At 41.5% G+C, this 23,367-nt stretch overlaps 1 protein-coding gene across 2 annotated transcripts in view; it reads right to left on the bottom strand.

Annotated features, from left to right (window-relative positions):
* PLPP1 (phospholipid phosphatase 1) overlaps nucleotides 1–21,685 on the bottom strand; it is a 62,409-nt gene extending 40,724 nt beyond the window's left edge. Inside the window, exons 1-2 of one of the 2 annotated variants that reach the window (XM_083883214.1) lie at nucleotides 21,557–21,684; nucleotides 5,450–5,604 (exon numbers count right to left, since the gene is read on the bottom strand). In XM_083883214.1, coding sequence (XP_083739340.1) covers nucleotides 5,450–5,604; nucleotides 21,557–21,614 — 213 coding nt within the window. In that variant the 5' untranslated portion in view covers nucleotides 21,615–21,684. Of the gene's footprint in view, nucleotides 1–5,449; nucleotides 5,605–21,556 lie in introns of both variants that reach the window. The other variant, XM_083883215.1, reaches the window with a different exon arrangement.
* Nucleotides 21,686–23,367: the final 1,682 nt, after the last annotated feature.

Here is a 23,367-nt window from a genome sequence, read left to right as displayed (position 1 = left end):
AATGATGTGAGCCAGACAAAGGGAAACAGAGGAGGCAGCACAAAAAGCACTCTCTGTCTTACTTTCCCTGTTGCTTGTCTCTGGTTCCTAGTGGAGTTGCTTCCCTTTTTTGACACCCTCTCCAGTCTCTAGTATGAGTCCCATATGTCAGCAACACATTGTTAATAACTGTGTGTTAACAGACTTGATAGAAAGAAAAATCTATGCCACAGACTGTTTGGGTTTAGGCGTTTTTTCCTTAAATTACAAGACTTAAATAAGCTGCAATTCCCTCTACCTACATTTCTCCCTAGTCCATTTTACTCTTATATACTCTACTAAATAATACTTTAAAAACTCCTCTATATCAATGTGACTGCTTGGCTTTCTCATAGCCACGACCAAGCTTCACTCAGCATTTTAAAAGTCCTTGTCTGGAGCTCCTCCCACTGTCAAAATGCCAACTGTTTTACTCAAACACTATGTGCATTTTCCATCACTGTACTAAGAAATGTACCTGAGGGGTTAAGGAAAGTACAGTACCAAGTCCACAGGACTAACAAGCAAGTTGCTACAGTTTATTCACTTAAAATACAACCGCACTTAATAAGAGTGATTCGTACAAAGTAACAGAGGCAAATGGTGCTCCTCAGATCTTTCATCACCTGATTTCAAGCCCACCAGAACACCCACACCCATGGACAGGTCAAAAAGTGAAGCCAAAAGCTGGATGCTGCTACTTCTCAGCATCTGGCCTACAGCACTGACCTCAGTCAGGAATTACTCATCAATTCAACAAGTCAATAAAGTATATTACCCTGCACATTAAACCTTCACAGAGTAAAACCATGGATTATTATTACTATGTTGACTTTAAAAAGAGAACCAAAAAATTAGCAGTTTATTCCTCAGAACAAGGTTGGGTTTGGAGATAATGCTGATCTGTAGTAGTACAGTTAATATCAAATAGATGAACAGTTAATACCAAGTAGAACTCCTGACAGATTATGAAGTTCAACAGCATCCCCCAAAAAAGTTCCCAATGCCATAAATATACCAAAAAACACAATGAAGATAAAACATGAGTACCTTTTCAAAAAGTTACCAGGTAAGAGGCAGTCCTGCTCAAGCACAATAAAACCTCCTACAAGTAACTTGAAACCTAAGAGTCAAGTTGAAGTCCACTCTAGTGTCAAACAACAATTTTAATTTCAATTAGTTGCAAAACTAACAACAGTGGGTCATAAAGCTTTGACACTGCTGAAAAAGTGAAAAGCACATCTACAAATCGACAGTCTTCAATAGGCTTCATTAATCCCGATTTATTAATCTCTATCACAGCAGTAACTACATTTGTCCATGAAGACATAGAAAAATAGCTCACTGAGTGTTTATGTTGGTCAATCTAATAGCTGCTGCCAATAAAATTTTCCCTTCAAAATGCATCCCTTTTATAAACAGCATAAAAGATCAATTTCTTTTGCATAAAAGAAATCATTAAGTTGACTCTAAAGGATGATTGTGCTAATCTGTAGGAGGGAAAGTTTCAGTCAGAGTATTGTTACATGTGGTATAATCACACATTCCCAAAAACATTAAGCCTAATGCCTAATAGGTTAAAGCTGGCACAGGAGCAAAGCTACCTAGGTCCTTTTTGGAAAGTCATTATGAAACTGAGGACATTTTGCCACACCAAACCTAGGAATGTTTTGATTCAGACTCTTCTTGGTTGTTCAAACTACTTAGAAATCACTGTAACTTGACTATCCAAATATCTTTTGAATATGTTCAAGGCTACATCATGTTCCCTTCTCTCAAAGGAGTTCCAAACAGCAGTGCTTATCCCAGAGAAATGACTTAACCAAACTTGTGTTTACTAATGAACACTTCCCTGTAAGGAACATCAGCACCTGCATTACTTGTTTTGGTAGCAACAAGCTGTGGAGAACTACTTTGTCTCCCAAAAACTCAGTGCAGGCCTTTGCCTGAGTTTGAAGTTCTGAACTCTTCTCTCTATATCAGCCCATCATGTAATAGAAACTTACCAGTGGCTTATGAGCCTTCAGCTCTGGGACAGAACTGCCAGGCAAAGCCTTGGCAGGGAACCATAGAAATCCTAGAAAAGGGAGCAGAGAAAACTCAGCAACTCTCAGTTGCTCTGTTGTTCTACTGCCCTGGTGAGAAGGATGTTTCTTTTAGAGAAGTTTTCCTTGCTCTGTGCTTTTCCCTCCCCCAGGGTCACCTACCCCTGGAGCTAAGGGAAGGTGCATGAGTGTCACTGAAGGAAGCAGTCTGAATAAACAAGATGACTGGAGGAAAAAAAAAAAATCAATTTGGAGATGAAGTTACCAGAAAAGCCCAACTGAACAGGCCATCCACAAATAGACATGGATGGACCTCACTGGAAAAGATATTGACAAAAATTTGTCATTTATACTTGAAAGAGTTGGCCTCATGCAGACAACTGAAGACCAAAAATGCCAGAACAAGCACATTTCCAAATACTCCTAGAGCTGCAAGCCATGGACAGTGCCTAGTCATGGCCTTTAAATTACACAGAATTACTATCTAAATATATCTAAAACACTTAGTAAAATAGAAGGATCTTCTGGGGCTTCTTAAATGTCAGATATAATGAATGTGGGCTGCTCTAGACACCAGCCTAAGCCATCTAGAGAGATTCAGACTTCTAGACCACTACCAAGACTTGTTTGACCTTAAACCTCAAAAAAATTATAATACAAAAATTGTGGTTCCCATCCAGACAAAGAGAACTATTTGGGAAATTGAGAAGCATCATGCTAAGAAGCAGCACTTCGAAAAGAATAAATATGAATTACTCAGACATTTTATTTCTGGATAAAAGGTGGCAATGGTAACAGAAAGGGTTCAGAGCTACAAACAGAATTATGATTCCTAAAAGTATTTTTTTATATTTTAAGATTCTTGAGTTTCTAGCACATCTTGTAAATCTTCATAAAATGCTACAAAAACAAATTCATGATCATGCAACTTAGTTTATGTACAAGAGACTTAACAAAATATCTGTGTATTTTGGGGGCTTTTTGGCTTTGGGTTTTTTTTTTCTCTTCAAAGATGTTTTTTATTCCATTACAGGCCTACCCTAAAACAACCTTTTAGTACTATAATTGTTATTATACAGCAAGATGTTCAGGCCATTTCTTATTACAGTCTGAAGACAAGCAGGCCCATTGTGCAGCAAGGGGCATATGCATAAAAATGAGTCCTACCACTTAGGAATAAGTATCATGTTTGAGGTTGTCTGATTAGGAAGGAACGTATGTACAAAAGCATAATTTATCAACTCTAGATGAAATTTTTTGTCATCAATTCCTTCATTGAGGATTCTGTCCCTTTCAGTAAAGTCTCATGTCAGGACAACAATTTTTACTAGATGTGGGATAATTAGTTATTTCCCAAAAGTCTTTCATGAGTGAGCTGTGTTCCTGTTGAGGGTATTGAATCTGGAACACACTACTTAAAAAATCTTTTGGAAAAAGTCTCAAGCCTCCAGTGAGTCAGATCAAAACAACAAAAAAAACACAATCTGAATTCAGATTCCCAGACTGATAAAACTTTGAATTTTGAACCTTGAAATTGAATGAACTTCGTCCATTTTGAACAAAGATCAATCATGAAGACAGAAACCATTCAACTGGAGCCCACTTTCAATTCAGGAAGGTGGGATATCCCATGTCTCATACTCTTCAGCTGCACAACTTACTCTAGCCCTTAGCTCTCAGTAGCTGTGGAAGATTTTTCATCTCTTGCATGAGACTAAAAAACTCTCTACATCTAGAACTGAGATTAGGAGAGCCAGGTTAACAACAGCAAGCAGGTGCTTTAAGGTTTGGAAAACGTTCAGACTGAAAAGCAAATTACCTGGTTAGATTTAATTATAACAATTATAAGTGCTCTAGAACTTTTTTTTTTAAACATCTCAGCACAGAGACTAGAAGTGGTTATTCCAATTACAAACTCTAGCCTCCTGAACAAAGACAAGCAATGAAAATCCACTGTGTGACTCCTACAAAAGTCCCATAGCAGAAAAATATCAGAATACACTGGAATTACTGACACATGTAATTTTAAGCTGTAATTTTCACTACAAAGGTTATCTAAAATTATAATAGTCCACACCAGTCTTTAAATGTTCAGACTTTCATGTGAATTAGCTCTAAGTCAGATGTTTCTTCATGGCTTTAGAGCCAGGAAAAAAACCAAAAAACAAAACACTCTTCATTGACTTTATATTACAGCAACAACTTCAAATCTAAAAATGAATTATAATTTTAAAATTATGCAATTCAACAGATTATTGAACTGCACCTAGAACATTTCTTTAAAAGTCCAAAAGTGCACAGGGCTGCAATTCACCTGTACCCATATCAATCAGGGTACATAGGAAACCTACTGGAAAATAAGTTTTCCCAAAGGTGTGCTGAAAATACATGTACTTGTCAAAGTGACAAACTTTTAAGGAAAGTGAAACTATACTAGTGATTAATTGTGTCAACCTCCTATTTATTGCACAGGTCTAATGGAAGCTTTAATAAATAAGCACTAATGGGAAAACCAGAGTAACTCACGCAGTTCTGCAGGTTCATCTGTTTTAAATTACTGTCTTCTATCCTTAAACTACTTCATATACTTCTTACTGATTAATTCCGCTTATATATTAATCAGATAATAAAATATTATCATAATCTTTGACCATATAGCTTGGTCAAGTACTGCAGGGACAAAAAAGACATAGCTTCAGGTCCAACAGTATTCTGCATAGTTAAATTTTGATTCTCCAAACCAGCTCAAACCTCTAAAAACTGGGATACAAGCAGGCTTAAAATACTGTTAGAAAAAACTACTGAAGAATTAAATTGTTCTTTGTCAAAATCATGTGGTCTTTAAAACACTGAGCCTCTTTTCTAGAAGCAATTAGATTTTCAGTCTTTGTATCCCATTTTATTCCACTCTTCCTTAAAGAATAATCGCATTACTTTCAAGCTTAAAAAAGCTTCTGAGTCAAAATTAGGGTTATTTTTGTAGAAAATACATGGAAGCAACCAGATATAGGTGTGTGCACTGCATTACCAGTGCCAAATTTTAACTTCACAAGCGTTTAAATTAGCAGACTAACCCATTCTGAACAAGAGATGTAATCATTCTGCAATATTTTGGAAGACGTTTTTCCTTTCTAGTGATAAAAGCCTAGTCTACGTACACTTTTTTCTGTTCCTAAAACAAATGAAATTAGCAACACTAACAGTTAGAGATTAGTTACAGATTTTCTGTGCAAACAGTAGCAACAGCACCTTTCACATGCATATGACTATACATATATGGGATTTTGCCTATATAGACTTGTCTTCAACTCATTTACAGTGCTGAGCTCTTGGAAGGCATACATTTTATTCCCATCACCAAAGCTCCCTATATATTAGCTACTTACAGAGAAAATGGGCAGGGTGAACCCCACTGTGTAGAGGACAGTGGATGTGATGGTACTGTCATGGAACGGATACTTGATGCTGTCATCATTACAGAAAAAGCCTCTCTGATACGGTTTTATTTTGGCCAAGTTTAGAACACCAAGGGGTAAGCCAGCTGTTGGGGGAAGGAAAACAAAAAAAAACAAAAACAAGAAATACATGTGGTTAAATCAAAAAAAAAAAAAATCATTTCGAATCATGCATGGAGGAAGCTACCAAACATGCATAACTCAAATTTCCCAAGTATCATGCAATGCATACACTTATCAAATTCTGTTTATAGACATTTTTTTTCAGAAGATTACTTCAGAATGACTCTGAGGTTCCTCATCAGGTATAGATGTTTTTAAAAAATACAAAGTTCAAAGTCTTCCATCCATAAGGTGAGTTGCCACCAAATCAAGATTACACACAAGAAATAGCCTTTGCCCCTCACATGACTAATTAGTCATTGAGGGCAGGTAGCCCTTCATCCCTCCTCCCTCTGCCACTACCCCACGACCTTGGTTTGTATCTGATTTGCCTTGTTCTCTACACTATAATGTGGTCAGTGTTTACAGATAAGAGAAAGAACAGACACAGGTTTTGTCATGGTTAGGGAGTCAAAAATTTCATGCAAGTAATTTTCATGCAGGTAATGGGAAAGAGAACTGTAGGGACACTAATGGACACTTGGATTGCATCTCCAGGTAATGAGATTATACCTTGAGATTGAATTTACACAGCTTTTGTTCACTTTGTAAGATTTCTGCATGAAAATATACAAGTTATCAACACGATAGCTGACACCTGGGTACAAATTATAGCTCTCAGAATTTACACGCTGTGGTATGTTACCAATTCCCTCTCCTACAAGTTAACTTGCATTATACTATACTGACAGTCATGTAAAAGAAGCCACCAAGACTTCTGATAATTATATTCAGGTCTAACTTATTTCTGATAAGAACTACCTGCCAGGTAATACACATTTGCAGGAGCAATAACCCTAGGAAAATCAACTTTTTCTTTTACTTTCTCATAAAATCAGTAAGGTCGGAAAGATCTCCAAGATCATCCAGTCCAGTCTGTAACCAAGTAACACCACGCCAAATTTCTCCTTTTCCTTTGATCGACTCAGCAAGTGATAGATTAAAGTGGGTAAATTACATAATGCTAAACCCCTAAACAAAACAAAAAGTAAATTTTGTTTTAAAACATGGTAAAAAAGGAGAAATAACTTCGTATTTTCTCCAACATCCATGTAATATGCAATGCTGCAAATAGACATTCTAGATGTAAATTAGAGGGTGAGTGCAATTACTGGAGCAGAAAACACTACTCAGTATATAAACAACCTGCTGTACTGAGAACAGAAAACATCTCAAAGAAGTTAACATGATGAGTGATTGCTTTGATTTCTGGTGACACCTGTTGACTACCAGGTAAGTAGCTTAAAGGTGTTTTAAGTAAGCTTATTTCTATATACTTCATTAGAAGAAAAGACATCAAGAGTGAACCAGTGGCAATGTGATAAATCCTGGCCCATCTCTGGGCTGCTGAATTGCAGTGCAAAGGCTTCAGTGAAGTGCATACCGAAACTGTACATGATTGGTAGCACCCCAGCTTTCAACTCCTCTTCTGAGAGGATTGCTATGGTCACAAGAAAGCAGTTTAGGAGTATTTTAAATCCTCTTATGGAGCAGAGGGAAATTTTTTCACAAATAATCTGAAATATGAAAACTGTCCACACTTACTGATGGTTAGTTACCATCCCATATAGAAAAAGTGAACCAAAATACAAATGGCATTAAGCTTATTCAACTTCAAGCAAAGTTTTTCATTAAGTAGAGTAGTATACCATTGAATCAGTTACATCTCAAAGGTCTCTCTCCTTCAGTGTCTGCTTTAATGACTGAGAGAAGAGCTAAAGCTTGACTGAGCACAAATGGCAGACAGAAACACATGAAACAGAATTGTAGCCTTTCAAACATGAAGGGGGCCACACTGAAGAACTCAGAACGTTCACTCTGACCAAAAGGATTGCTCTGCGTTCACATGCCTGGAGCCAAGTTGCATTTACTCTCAAGACCATGGCAAGATCCCACTAACATAATTTAAGAGTCCATCCTTCCGGTCTTTAACTCTGCTACTGCACACCCAGCAGGATGATGGAGTGGTAATCCCATTACCTATTTGATACAATCATATCTGCTCAAACAGGTCACCAGATTTCCACATACGGAAATATCACATGCTCATGATTAACTTAAGCAGCAGCTTGTGTTTTGCAGAAGTGAACTACTTCACAGACAAATACCTGTTCCACAAAAATCTGCTATAATCTAATATCAAGAACTATAACACATAATGAACTTTTGACCTGAGAAGCAAATAAACGGGTCAGATGAGAACAGTTTCAAAGCAACTGCAAAACTCATCTGTACAGCCTACACTGAAAGAACACCAAAAAAAAAAAAAAGGAAGCTGGTTACACATCTTACACTAACTGCCCATTTTCATCTTTTTCATTGCTGTAAAATTCTTACTGCAATCTAAATGATGCACTGTTTTCCAATAGTTGACTAGAAGATTTTGTAAAGGGGTTGATCATTAACCTATCCCAAATAATAGTAGCATTTTTACTGTTTCTCATTTTACAGGGAGAAAAGACGAGACTTAGTACATGTAAGCAAACAGTCCTGAACTTTCCACTGTAAGCAGAAAAAAACCCCACTGCCAATGTACATAACAGGTCAGTCTTGCCATCAGAGGTCCCAAGCATCTCCATGACCTTTAGGCAGGCTGAACTTCAGAGAAATGTACTTATGTTCAGTCTCATTAGCTTCGCCAAACTAGAGCAAAGAGTGACCAAGATCTTGTGCAAGATCACCAGGCTAAAAGGCAATCTTGTAGAGCAGCTCTCATGCCTTATCCTCTGCTCAGTATACCTTCTTTTCCTTTTCACCTAGCCAGTACCAGCAGTAACCTCAAGATGCCCTTCTGAACCAGGTAGCTTTATACCTTAAGGGATCATAATGGCTTAGTCGTTATTCATATCCTATAAAGCATGACCTTCAGCAGTAAAAAAGGACTATTATTTGAAGTCACCCATCATTCAGGCTGGAATATATTAGAATTGGATTTTATCTACTTTTATCTACTTTCTGGTAAAAATTGTGCAGCTTATTTTGTCAATCACTAGTGACCAGCAGATTCTGGGCTGTTTTGTTAGGTAGCAGCAAGAAACAGACAGCAGTCCTCTGATCTTCCTTTAATTATAAAGGGAAAACAACCAGTCACTCCAGGGCTCTGTGACTTACAAAAGGACACAGTTCTGCAATGCTCACACAAATAGACTCTAGCTAACCCACAGACCAGGCTGGATGGGGCTTGGAGCAACCTGGTCAAGTGGAAGGTGTTCCTGCCCATGGCAGGTGTATTGGAATGAGATAATCTTTTAAAATCGCCTCCACCCAAAATATCCTACAGTTTTATAACCCTGAAAGCTACCGATGTAGTAAGAAAGTTGAATAGGAAAAGAGACTCCAAAGATTTGAAGCCTTTGTCTATGAAAGAAAGGTAAACAAGTTTCATACATATGAACAAGAAAAAAGTAAACAGGGTAAAGAGGAAGACAAAGGCAAAAACGATGCTTGAATTACTGGGCAGGGATTGCAGGGATGGAACAGCCTTAAGTTTTGAGCTGAAACTGTAAGAACAGGGCAACACACATTTGTGCAGTTACATGAGGTATGCTGAGTTCACAAGGAGTTTTCATCTCTAATTTGTAGGTCCAAGCCAGTTGCAGTGCAGTTTCCACTGACCACCTACAGTAATTCACAGTAAAATGAACACAGCCTTTTTGATCACATCTGGCTGGATGACATAGCCTGTAAGAAGGGAAGGAAGGGAGGTCCAGCTTAGAAAAGGGAGGAAGTCCCTATGAGAATGGTCCTCCACCCACAGAAAAATAACGTTAAAAATAAAATAACAGTACCCAAGGGGAGAAAGTGAAATCTTTTTTTTTCTGCAAAGGAAGTCTGTTTAATCAAAAAATGTTGATCAATTTGCTATATTTTTATTGGGTTTTTTAAGACTAAACAAGCAAAAAAAATCTGTTTATCCTACAAATGGAAGTGATGGGTACCCAATCCATAATATTTTTTTACAATGTCTGTAACACTGCACTACTGTTCTGATGTGTGGCATTTATCACACTGGTAATTTTAGAGTTGGGTGCTTAAGCTTGGAGGCCTAAGAATTCAGATTCTGAAGACTTCCAGGTCCATGTAGCTTTAGCACCAAGCTGCCTGTTTTTCTTAAACAGAAAAGAATTTATAGCCAAATCAGTGTCTTTTACAACAATTGCCATAAATATTTAAGACCAGGAAAAAATATTATTTTATGTCTAAAAGGAAAAAAACTCTTCAAGTTTCTAACCACTCCAGTGATACTGTACCACCTACTTCTCAACTGGATGCGTGGCTCACAAAACTTGGCTCAGCTTTCAAGAGCAACCCAAGACAACCTAGACTGACTGTCCTGTCCTTCTACCACTTCTCCCCACCCCCTACTACCCCTTTCTTGCATTAGTTTTAACACCAACCTGTCCAAAAAAGATAAGGCCATGCCCACACAACACTGGTTTTTCAGAGGCACATGCTCATGTGGCCAACTGTATTACTGTAAGGCCTGGCTTAAAGGACAAAGTAGGAACATGTAGCCAAGGGTGTGGAATAAAGGACAAGGACAGATGGGACACATCAGCTTTGACACCTCATGAAACTGCATCTCGATCAGTGGTGCTTTCTCCCCCACATTTTTTAAATAGTACAAAGGAATGCACTGTATTTTGTAAACACACCTTAATTAACCCACTTAGCCTCCTTATCTGTGCAAGTGACTGAACATCCACTTGAGGTTCTGTGCAGTCAGACTCATGCTGAATTGCTGTTTCAAGTCCTCCAAGGCAATATTACTCTGTACTCCTGTCTGGTCCTCAATCAGACAGTTCTCTTCAACAAAACAAATCAATATCTAGGAACTGGGAGAAAGGCAGTTACCCTTAAGGGACACCGTGGCAAATGAGAACATTCTAGCTTGATTATTAACCAAAGTTTTTTCTTCATGGTGCAATGAACTCACAAGTAAGTGTTAGGTAAGAGAACCTGTGCTGAACTACCATGAGACTGAGAAGAGTTTTTGTTTCTCTACACTTATCCTGAAGAATATGGTCAATACATTCTGCACTTGATATGCTGACAAAATCAGCTGCAGGTTTTGTAAAGAAATTCATAGTTCATAGTTTAGTTAGGGAGTGTCCAACAATAACTTTAGCTGCATCAGAGAAATAATGAAATAACCTCCATAAAACACATCAAACTATATCCTCAAAACAGATGAGCTACTTTTTACAGCTGACATTCTTATTAGACAGATGACACTGTTAATAACCTCACAGAGCCATTTCAAGCTAAACCTATACAGCTGTCAATTACTACCGGGAGCAAGAGAGAATTTAAGTTTTCCTACTCTTACACACGTATTTTTTCCTTTTATTTTCAGACAGGATAACCATGTTTGCTTCATTGTTCATTTTTCAGTGTACAGTCTGGGGTGAGGAAGTAGGTAAGAGATTTAAAGAAAATGAGGTCAACCTCATGCTACTGGAGAGAGCTTGGAAACATCTGTAAATGATACTGCTCTCTGCAGAAAATGAGACAGGCTGGAATTCTTTTTCTATGAACAGTCAAGAGAAAGAACCAGCATCTTTTGAAACAGGTGGTTCAAAAAAACAGGGAATACAAAAAAACTACCAAGAGGAAGAAGTGATTAAATTAATGAGAAAGCATTTAGATTTTTGATAACTAGAGGTCAGGAGTGCACAAGAGAAAAATCAGTGCACTATTTATTTGCACTAGCTGAGAGAAGTGGGTAGCCCACAACTTACCTCCTGGCCACTTTAAAGAACTTTATCTTACTTTTCTGCACTAAAGAATGTGAAGTATTTCTAATACCAGCAAACTGATTGTTCTGATAATGCCAGAAGCTGTGATAGGCTTCAGTAAACAGGATACATGTATTTAAAAGCATGAACAACATTCTAATCTCTCCTACTTGCAACTTTATGCTACGTACATTTTTATTTGTCCTCTGATTTATGATTTGGCCAGCAGAGAAACCAGATCAGCAATTGAGCAAGTTCCTCACCACTTTTATTATGCCAGGCAAGGGTGATAGAGGCAGGAAGCAAAGGAAACTTTGCCCTGAGCTCAGACAGCCTCAACACAAGCATGCAATTTCTAGTCCAGTCATTTACTAAGACAGAACTGCATCATATTCCAGATTCTCTGCATTCAGCAGCACATGGGAGCACTAGTTCTATAGTCCCAATTAATTAGAAGTCAAAACACTTGTTTAAAAACATTTGCATGGGCAAGTGTATTCTCCCCTATACCTACATTTCAATTTAAAAAATGCACTTTTACAAGCACTAAATACATTATACTCTAAAGCCCATGCAATTGTCTCTCTTGTGAGCGGTCAGAGAAGTGCAAATGCAAATTTAAAAAGTGCAGAAACAAGACAGTAATATCCTATCCTGCTCTATTACTTAGAGAAACATACAGCAGACAAGTGAGCCAACAGCAGGTCACAAGCACAGACTGTGCCCTGGGCTCTGCTCTGGTGAGGGGGAGAGGAGAAGGCTGAGGCTGGCCAAGGGATGGACACACACCTGGAAGCCACTACCAGTTCACCCAGTGACATAGAGGCCAACTGCCCCATGACTGACAGACCTGAAAACATTTAAGACCCCGGACTAACAGCTAAAAAATTGGGGGCAGAGAGAGGATGGAACAGGAGAGGTCAGCACTTCCTTGCACTGCAGTGCTGCTCAAGGGGTGAGGAAGAATCCAATTGGCTGTAGCCACAGTAAATAAGGGTGGATTCTCCCACTATAATTCCCTCCTGTGTAGGGAAAATTGAATATTTCATCACTGCTTGCATTATGTGCTTAGCATCAAATTCAGTTAAAGGCTTTGACAGTATTATATAGAGAATTAAAAACAATGCACATGCCCCCAAAGATGCAGACTTCTGCACACAATCTAAATCACAGAGCTTACAGACCAAGAGAGCAACACAGCCAAGAAATGGAACAGCCAAGGTCAGCTGGTTGGCAAGACAGGGAAGGATTTGCTTTTTTTTAATGCAAGTGACGTCAACTCTGAATGTCATTCATGACTACTTCTCTTTTAAACTCCAGAAGTTGGAACTATTTTCCCATTTTAATCTTTGTTTTGTGGGAGTGCACAACGGGAGGCTTTCAGAGTATTTCACCTATAACTACACACACTAACTTGAAATACCATTCAGTCTCTAGAAATATAATAGGCAATTAGTTGTCAGGAATGTAAATGCTCATTTTCCAATGAGTCCTACAAGCATAGCAATATTTTATTTAAACAGTCTTTAACAAAGTCAGCAGTGCTACAGAGGGACTCAGAATTTCCACTACATTGTATACCCTGTCATACACCACGTCACTTTACACTGCACCCACTGCTGCATGACACCATGTTTAAGAGGACAGGACTTCCTTTTCATGTTAGACTGAAGTCTCTGGTGTCTAATGGTACATTGTAAGAACATAAACTCTATAGAAAGCTCAATCTGAACAGATTTTAGAAGGAAAAGTGACCAGACTCTATATATTCTTGAGCTATCAGAGCAGTTTTCTTTTGTACTGATTCAGGAGACTGCACAAAAAGTCCATCACTTCAGAATCTGGAAAAAACACATTGCTTTTGACACTTGAGTGCAATGAATAACGCCACAGCAGAGGAAGCCTTACACTGCACATAGACACTAATAGACCAGGTGCTGCTTTCCATTTGTAGTAGAAGTTATCAGGATTAGATTTGTGATGTCAGTTTCTATGTATTAAGGTATATAATTTTCTAGTGTTGATAATTGGACTCTTATGTTTAAGGAACAGATGGGAAGAATGAAAAGAGTTTGCAAGCAGAAACAGTGACCTGATTTCCATTCCCAGGATCTCCACTAGTGTTAGCCCCAGCCATCACACTGCCTTGGAGTATTTTAGCTGAGTAATGGTACTGCACCATAGGCTTACCTACCAACAAAAAAGTGAAGCCCAGTTTCCACAAGTCAGTAAAAAACTACAAAAAACTCACTCAATGCAACACCAAGGAAAGGAGACATTAAGTAAAATAATGACTAAGATGATTTTTGGAATTTCATAGAGAATAATTTCTGACTATTTGACAGGCTCAGTCTCACAGTCTGGCTTCTGTACCCATTAAGGGCCATTAGCTTGCTGCACATTAGAAGTTTTCCCTGGTTATAATTAGCAGTTTATTCTCTCAGGTTTCTCCACCACCAGCTTCCAAACCACCCCTTCAGCTTAAGATAAGCACAGTTCACCGCCCTTCTATGCCTCAAAACAAGGCAGACAAATGTAGATATTTTCCTTACCATCCCAGTACTCCAGTTTCAGAAAATATTGCACTTATTGCTTACTTTCAGTGAGTTAGTAACATAAAACTTTTTTGGAAATAACTGAACTGAGTTAAATGGACAAAAACTAATATTAATTTGAGGTAAAAATGTCACCTAAGAGGCAGAAGCCACCTGAGATGCTGAAATTTGATACTTAATTCCATCTACACTGAGGCAAAAACTGAGCATAATTCCTGTTTGATACGGTTTTCTCCTTTCCTAGGAAAAGGATCACAAAAAACTGTGCCCTTTCTTCCAGACCAGGCATGGCTAATTAACAAATTGACACTACCTTATGAGATCCAAGGAAACCCCACACAGCTCCTCTGAAACCCGCACATTTAGCAGAAGCAGACAAAGGAGAGGAGGCACTAAAATCTAGGCTATGTCTAGAAAATCCATTGCTTCCTCAGCACCATCACAGAAATAAGGGTGCACTGATATGGCTCATCCATACCTTTGGTTTCGTTTAGCAACATCTGGTTGAGGTCGATAGACATTCCAAAAAGGGTGCCCTTATCTGACATACCTGCATTTTCTAATTTAACATCTTAAAAATCCTTCATTTTCCTGTTGCCAAATATCAAGACACCACATGAATGAGAGATGCCAAAACTGAGTTTAAGTACAATACAAGTAAACCTCAAGTGCTTTCCCAAACTTCTGAGTCAGACTGCTTCTCGGTCACAGCTTTTTAAAGATGAATTAGTAAAGTCTATAACAGAGCAAAAGCAGCCTGTTCTTGTACTGGTCATTTCCTCAAACTCAATGTGGCAACAGAAAGAGTCATAAGTGCAGTAAAGTTTCAGCATTATCTCTTTATATCATAATTTGCTAAAGAAGCTTATTTGGGTCTTGGCTTCCATACAAACAAGCAGTCTTGATTTTGACAGCTATATCTGACTGTATGATAAGGATTAATGCACCAGAGAATCTGGCACAAGTAGAGCCAAAAACACAGTGCAGGCTTATGCATAGACAATTTTGATTCTGTACCTTTGAGATCAGTCTCATAACTTGAAAAGGGAAAATCCCTCCCAGAAAGTGGGTCAAGTCATTAGTAGTCAATTATTAAACAAGAAGAGACAGGCATCAGATTCTTAATATAAGAAGGATAATTTTTTTTTTTTTTTTTTTAGTTTTAAAATTGCAGGATTTAACTATTCTGGCTAGTAAATTGCTTATAAGTCTTTTCACAGGCAGGACTGAGAAATTTATTGCTACAGCTGAAGTGAGTATCTGTTTTAGTGGAAGGTGTTTCTATCTATGACAGGGAGGCTAGAACTGCATGGTCTTTAAGGTCCCTTCCAACAAATCTATGATGCTATGACTAGTGTTTCCTGATGTAGCAATAATATAGATTAAAAAAAAAAAAAAAAAAAACCACAACAAATATCAAACCAACAACCAAAACAGTTTCAGAAAATATCCTAAGGAAGTCTTGCTTCTTCAAAAGAGCTTTAAATGGTTTTAATTCTTGTCATAAAACTAGCTGTCTGCTAGTCATCCATGATCTGAATTTCCAATGTCTGTAGATTTCCCAGTTGTTTTCAATCAACTATTTTACCTGAATAAAAGGTAAAATAAAAGGTATTTCAATCAAATATTTTACCTGAACCTAAGAATTATATCTTCTTTTGCAGGACAGGGCATAAGGAAGAGAAGCATCCCCACCAAACCAAGCAGATATAGCAATAAATCAAGCTCATTTTAAAAGCCATATTTCTGTGGGTGGCATATCTTGCCAATAGCTTTCTATGCAATTCTGTTCAGCACTTTTTTTCTTTTTTATCCTCCATCCAAGGTGAGTTTGTTTTAATTCTCCTGGACTAATTCTGGAAAGAGGATTATCAACTGTCGGGGAGAGTAAATCCAAGTCAGTTGGCAAGGCCTTGTACAACAAGGCTCAAGTTCTTTTTTCATTGGATACCTTCAAGAGTTGGGTCACCTGTTTGTGCCACCTGCCCTCCACTGCTGCAAGACAGTCACAGACAGAGGATTATCACAGCTTTATCCCCTCATCAGCATCTGGTCAGCAACAGTGCTCCTACATAAAACTATGCAGTAGCAGGCAACCAGTAATCAACTCTTCATTTCCCCCCACCAGGGCTGTGATTGTGCAGCCTTCAGACCAAACTGCTTTCAGTCAGTATCAGTGTGTACTGCCCAACTCTTTAAAGCCAGCAGGCATGTTGCATCAGCTCACTACAGCATAAACAAGTACTCAAGCAGTAGAAAGGGAAGGCAAGAATCCTTCAGCTATGAGAGATTAGCTGCTTCATAATTTAATTTTAGTGTGATACTTAATTTTCTACAGAAAATGTCAGAAGCCCCTTATGCAAAGGTCACCGCCCTCATGTAAAAAAGCTGCAAGAGCCCTTCTGACTGTTTAAAGGTAAGGAAAAAAAATCACCAGGACTCAAGCAGCTGGTAAGGAACACAAGAGCTGATAAGCATCTTACTCTGCTATGCCAAGAGAAAATAATACAGTCCTGAGTTCATGACTTAGGTCTTGGGAAGGCACTGAAAGGTAAACTAGGATTCACCCATTGCTGTAAAAAGTGCAAGAACTTCTGGTTTTGAGTCAGAAGTTAGTATAAGATACACAACAGCAAAAGCTGGCAGAACAAGAACCAAACTGCTGACTTTGAACAGTGTTCATTAACTAATTGAACTCTTACCTGCAGTTCTTCTGCAGGCTTCTGATCAAGAGGGAGCAAGTCTCTGGTAAAGCATCTTTCTTTATGTTGGAGAAAATAAAAAGTGACTGTTGCAAAGAAGAAAGCACAGCAGGAGAGGAAGATTTTCCCAGTTTCACGTAACAACTATGTTTCCAATTAACTGAGAGTGTCAACTTAATAAGTACCAGGTCACGGTACCTGGCGGATAGTGTCACTGGAGACAAACTGCTCCTTTACATGTACCTGTTACAACTTTACAATGTGTTCATGCACTAGAAAAAATATTTATCATCCACATGATGTGGAAAATAAGAATGGTGACACACATGTCAGTGAGTCACAAATAATAGCAGAGGAGGTTTTATTTGAACTAGGGCAATCAGGAAGTGCTAACCCACATAGAAGGAGCCTTCCCTGACTGAACAGCAATACCTTAATTGTCACCGAGACTGCAGCCTTCAGGGACAGCACGGGTAAACACTCCCAAGAGAGAAGAATAGCACTGAAAGCAAAACACTGTGCAGGGTGGTCCAGCCATCTTGCCCCCACAGGGCACACCCTGCAAAAGCAAACTCACGGTGTCCTGTATACAAGCATCTGCTGTTCAGCATGTTGTCATATATCACAAAACATTCCAGCGGCCTTTAAACAGCAAGCTGAAGGAGATATGAGTGTTTACTACCTCTGGGTTCAGTTCATATGTCCTTCTGTTTGGAAGGACTGGAAGTCTTTCCCTTACTCAGAAGTAGTTTCATAAAAAAAAAAATTAAAAATCATCATAAGGAATAAATAAGACCGCCAGAGTCTCACCTTCCCCATAGTCACATGGTAGGACATGGAGAGGAAGAAAAAAAGATTAAATCCCTACACAAACATATTCCACAGGAGCTTTAAATTTAAATAATTTTTTTACTATTTCCAATATATGCAGAAAAGTGAATCAGAGCAGTAAGGGTTGAATCCTTTAGAAGGCTTCAGTTTTTCTAATCTTGGGTTGGACATATTCTGGCATTACACCAGCAATCACATATTGACAAGTACACTCCCCAGTTACTTATAATAGCTTGTCAGTAATTGCATAGTCAGGTAAGGGACTAAAGAAATACAGTTGTGTTGTATTGCATCCCTTGCACTTAGGTTAGGCATGAATTTCAGCAAGTACAGACCAGATGAAAGTTGCCCCAGAGTTGTGACAAAGTGTTTTCCTTATGGCTCCAGTCACCTCTGCAGAGCTTCCTTTAATCTGATTTGGTCTTTGTGAGAGTCTGATCTAAAGATAAATGCATTTAGCAGTTCTTCCACTGATTGCAGGAGTATTGCCATGTGTTTCCCAACTTTGTTCTTTAAGTGTTGTTTACCTGCCTTAATGAGAAAGGAGCCTGATTTGCAATGAAACAATAGACCTGTAAGAGTGCAGAGAGTGTATATATACACAGTGCCTAATGAAAACACCAGTTGCAAGCTAACTAATTAAGCTATTCTAATAAGATGTAATTTTTTGCATGACAGTTTGGAAGTGTAATAAACTAAGAACCAAGCCTCAGTATATATCTGTGAAAAATGGTTTTACTACTGTCTAGAATGCCAATCTCTGTCACGCTATATAAAATGTCGATCAGAAAACCTAGGAGAGAAGTAACAGAAGCATGAGGGAGAAAGAAATCCTGCAGTCCAGGCCACTCATGCCTTCCAGTGCCAGAAACAGCTGAGCACTGTCCACTGGAGCACAGGGAGTAAGGGAGGTGCTGCCTGCAGCACTGCAGAGCTGCATGCAGACATGCAGCACACACACACCCAGCACTGCAGATCAGCACACACAGAATGCAGATACAGCCTCCTCACACCATCTGAGGACAGATACTGCAGAAACCTGCAGCTTTTGCTGGTTTTAGATTGCAAAATATAAAGCTAGTTTAATGCTGGAACGCCAGTGTTATTTTTAGGAGGAGAGAATTATCATGCTGATAGGAGGGAAGGAGTTATTTTGTGAGGGCAACAAAGACTTCTTTCCCTGAATTGTAGCTCCTTTAGTGGGTAAAAAAGCAGATGAGGGAAAGATCTTTCTTAAGGACAATTAAAAGAAACTTAGACTTGAGTTTCAGTCAACCAAATTGGGCTAATAATTTAACGGGAGGAGATGTTTTTACCTTCTATTTTTTTTCTGCTCTCCCCACCTGCTCTTCTTTGATGTCTTTCTTATTTTCTTTCCTCATCTGCAACTTAAGCATGTCACACCTTTCAATAGATCCATATAAATCACAGAGACACACACACAAAAATCACAGGATTGCTTTTTTCCCTTCTCTTTCTTTTGAAAAACTTAGGCTAGGGAAGTTCAAACCACACAAAAATGGCTTGACTAAACCAGGAGCAAGTAAGTTAGAATCACCTCCTTGCACTGCAGCGAGTTCATGGGTGTGTCAGATCAGTGCAACTTCAAGTGGTACGCATGGATATCACTTGGGCCTCAAGTCCAACACTACTGACACAATGAAATTAATTTTTCTTCCCCATCTCCTCTTATTTTGGAGAAAGTATAAACAGGAAAAAGAGGAGAAAAAAGAAAAGCTCTGTATCAAGTGACAAGGGTTACCCTGGGGATTCTGAGGATGCTACTGGTACTCCTTTTTGTGGTAGCATGGGCTACCGCACCAAGAGTGAGGCTTCAATCTTCAACTGAAACTGGTCTCCCTGGTTTTTAAACCTTCAGTTCTGCTGGAGGCCTCGTGGTCTCCACAGTGGAGATACCAGGTATCACTTATCCACTGGCAAGTCACTTTATCTAGGCAGTTACCTGTGTCACTTGAGCAGATACCAAAGTGCACGGGCAGGGGGAAGGGCATGGAATAAGTGAGAGTTAAAGTCCACAAAGAAGAGGAGCTATTCTTTCTACAGTAAAAAAATTAAGCAGCCATTAGACAGAGGTAAGACCTTTGTTCTTATAAGAACCTGTCTCAGCCAGATGGGAGGTAGAAGAGGAAGAGAACTTGGTCCTACACCCAGTATCTTTTCTACCCTGCAAATATCTGTCTTTTTGTCTCAGCTAGAGTTTCAATGAAACCTGTAACCCAATGTGTTTAAAGTTGCAGGTGTCAGGGAACTTCATATGCACTGCCTGCATTTTTCAGACTTTTCAGGAAGTAAACAAGCCCAAGGGAAAATAAAGTCTGGCAACCCTCCAGTACACTGAGGCACCAGATAAGTGCATCTGTGATCCAAATGCTACACAGGGTGAGGGGGAGAGGAGGGAAAGGTGTGTAAATTGATATTACACTGCAGAGCAAGGTCAAGACCCTACCTTCTCAGTTTGGTCCCAGTGACTTGGGACAGCAGTAGGGGGAAACCCTCATCCTTTCAGGTGGGTTACCTGCAAGTTATATCCTTCTGCAGTCTTACTTTCAGTATATTTTGCTTTCCTTCATTACTCAAGATTCCTTACAATGTACCCATATGCTTCATGCAGACCAAACTATATGCACAGCACAAAAATTTTGTCTAATTATCAAGATTTTGTAATTTTGACAGTTATCCAGACAGACAAAACTGCTTCACTCATCATAAAGACAGCAAGAAAGTTTAAGCCTCACAATAGCACAGTTTTATCAAACTCCTGATCTGAATAAAGATTGTTCCTGGTGGATTACATGGATCCACTACCATTTTGCAAAAGCTCTCTCTCCTGTAACATTACCTCAGAGCAATGCATCATTCATTGTAATTTTGCTTTTTAATGGCATTTAGCTACAGGTACCATTGCTATTTGAAGCATCATCCAGCAAGAGAAGAAGGTTGTTCATTATGTTTGTATTGATGCTACAAATACGATCCAAAAACCTCAGCCAAGCAGGAATTCATGAGCTAGGCCTGAATGCTATCCACTGAACACGACAAGAAAGCGCTTAGATTACTGAAGTACTGACATTATTCACTTAAGAAGCAAACATCCAGAATTAGCCCTTCCTAAGACTGGGCATCTCCAGGAGAGTAAAGACGCTTCCTAGGCTCCCAAGACTGAAAAGTGCCACTTCTTTACCAAGTGAAATCGCCCCTTCTCTGACCGACAGTTGACATCGTTGCTCTTTACGCTGCCTCATTACATAAAAGGAGAGAGTTAACGCAAACTGGCAGGGCACGAAGCCGTTTCAATAGAGACTGAAACAGAAGAAAGCAACACCGGGAAGGCGCTGCTGTCTGGGCCGGCCAGGACAAGCATTGCAGCTGTGGCAGTGTGCTGAGGCTGCGTCCGTTCACCCCCTGCTCACCACCGCTCCTGCCCCAGCACCGCTCCCTCCCTCTCTCCCTGCTGCTCTCGGGCACAGGGCGCGGACACCCGGCTCTAATCAATGCCCCATTTCGCTCCCAGCCTGCAGCAACAGCGGTGTTCGGTGCCGAGACCTCCCTGACAGCGAGTCCTGCCCGCTGCCCCCGCAGGACCCTGCAGGGAGGGATGACGGCCCTGCCAGGGCAGCCTCCCGACCCTCTGGGATTACACACACACATCCCGGGCTGCGGGACCTACCACACATCTACCTCTCCAGCACTGGCTTTTGCCACAACCGGTTTGCATCCCGACAGAGGAGGTTAGGGAAGGAAGAGCAAGGACATCAGAGAGAAGAGGGAGTTCAGATGTCAGCGGATAAGCTGCAGCAGCTCCCTCCCCGCGGGGCTCTCCCCTCCCCTCCGGGCCCCGGTCCCGCGGTGTGCGGGGGGCGCGGGGCGGAGCGGGCGGGGGGCTCGGCGGGGCCGGGCCCGGAGCAGCCCCGGGCGGGCGGTGAGGGCGGTGCGGGCGGGGAGGGGAGGCCAGAGCCATGCCATCAGCGCCGTGCCGTGCGGGTGCCCCGGGGACGGCTCCCCCCGCTCCGCCGCGGCCCCCCGACCTACCCAGCAGCACGCAGAGCACGTCCAGCGCCACGAAGGGCAGCCGCGTCCTGTCAAACATGCTGGCGGCGCCCGGCGGCCGGCGCGGTGACAGTGACAGCCCTCCTCGGCCCGGGAGACGGCAGGGAGGGGCTCCAGGCGAGGCGCTCCGAGGGAACGGCCCCCCCGCGCTCCCGGCACCGCTGAGCAGCCGCCGCCGCCCGCACTGCGCTTCTGCCGCCGCCGCGGGCCCCGCGCGCCTTTAAGGCCGGGCACGGGCGGCGGGGCCGGGCCGGGAGGCGGCGGCGGCGGCGCCTCGCACCGCCCTCAGCCGGGCACGGCCGCCAATCGCGCCGCGCTACGCCCCGCGCCGGGCCCTGAGGAGCGCCCTGGCTCTGAGCGCGGCCCCGAGGAGCGCCCGGGCTCTGAGCGCGGCCCCGCGGAGAGTCCCGGCTCCGAGCGCGGCCCCGAGGAGCGCCCCCCACCCAGCGCAGCCCCGAGGAGCGCCCCCTCACCCCGCGCCGGGCCCTGAGGAGCGCCCTGGCTCCTAGCGCGGCCCCGAGGAGCGCCCTGGCTCCTAGCGCGGCCCCGAGGAGCGCCCTGGCTCCTAGCGCGGCCCCGAGGAGAGTCCTGGCTCCTAGCGCGGCCCCGAGGAGCGCCCCCCACCCAGCTCGGCCCCGCGGAGCGCCCCGGGCGGGCCCAGCCGTGACCTGCCCTCACCTGCCCGCCCGGCCCGGCCCTGAGGGCACACGGGACACACGGGCCGCCGGTGCCATCTGGGAGAGAGAGAGAGGGTCGGCCCTCCGCGGAGAACACGGGAAGAAATTACTAATATTGTTATTGTTGTTACATAAGGAGAAAGCTGTTTCCACCTCTGGAATCACAGAATCCTCCAGATTGGTTGGAAGAGACCACAGTGGGTCATCTGGTCCAGCCTCCCTGCTCAGGCACCAAGGACAATATTCCAAGCTCCTTCCTCTTGGCACCCACTCCTTTTGGATATTTATAGACATGGGCGAGTTCCCCTCTGGGTTGTGTCTCTCTTCCCGAGGCTGGACAGGCTCAACTCTCAGTCTTTCCACGTGCAGAGATGCTCCAGTTCCCCAGTCCCCTTTGTTGCCCTCTGCTGGGCCTGCTCCAGGAGCTCCTGTCTCTTGTGCTGAGCAGCCTAGAACTGGACACAGCACTCCAGATGTGCCTCACCAGGGCTGAGTAGAAGGGCTGGAAGAGTGCTGGGAAATTGAAAAAAAAAATAACAAAACAGCTGGAAGCAGAGTTTCAGCCCAACCCAACCCAAAGCAATCTTTTTCCTTGTTAAAAGCTTTTATTTGGAAAGAATACACTTACCAGCATGAATAAAATCTTTTCTGCATAACCACATTTTTATTTTCGCACCATTAATGACAAAGCAGACAATTTTATTCAGCAGTGTAGGGCTGTTGGGCACAAACGTGTAGTTCCTGTTACAGAGCACATCTGTGTTTTGTTCAAGGCAATTGCAGGTGGGGTGAGTGGCACTTCCCACAGAGGGCCAGACATAAGATTTTCAGCCATTTCTTATGTCTATTCCACTCCATAATTCTGTAAACAGCTTCACTTCGTACAACATCCTAACAGCTGAATAACAGGTTTGAGGGATCAACAAGAGAGACAAGTTCTTGAGGTGGAAGTGCCTCCCTGAATATGTTCTAGCTTCAGCTGTGCTGCCTAAAAAGGCACATAAAGTAGTTCCACACAGAATATATAAGGAAGCTCTACATAGTAGCCTATACAGGAGATCTCAATTTTATCTCAGTGCCTAAGCATCATCCCAGCTACATGTCAGAATGGACAGT

This window comes from Zosterops lateralis (assembly GCF_965231275.1).
Source record: "Zosterops lateralis genome assembly, chromosome: Z".
Lineage (NCBI taxonomy): Eukaryota > Metazoa > Chordata > Aves > Passeriformes > Zosteropidae > Zosterops > Zosterops lateralis.
The sequence above is the reverse complement of the archived record's forward strand: the minus strand, read 5'-3'. Positions and strand labels throughout refer to the sequence as shown.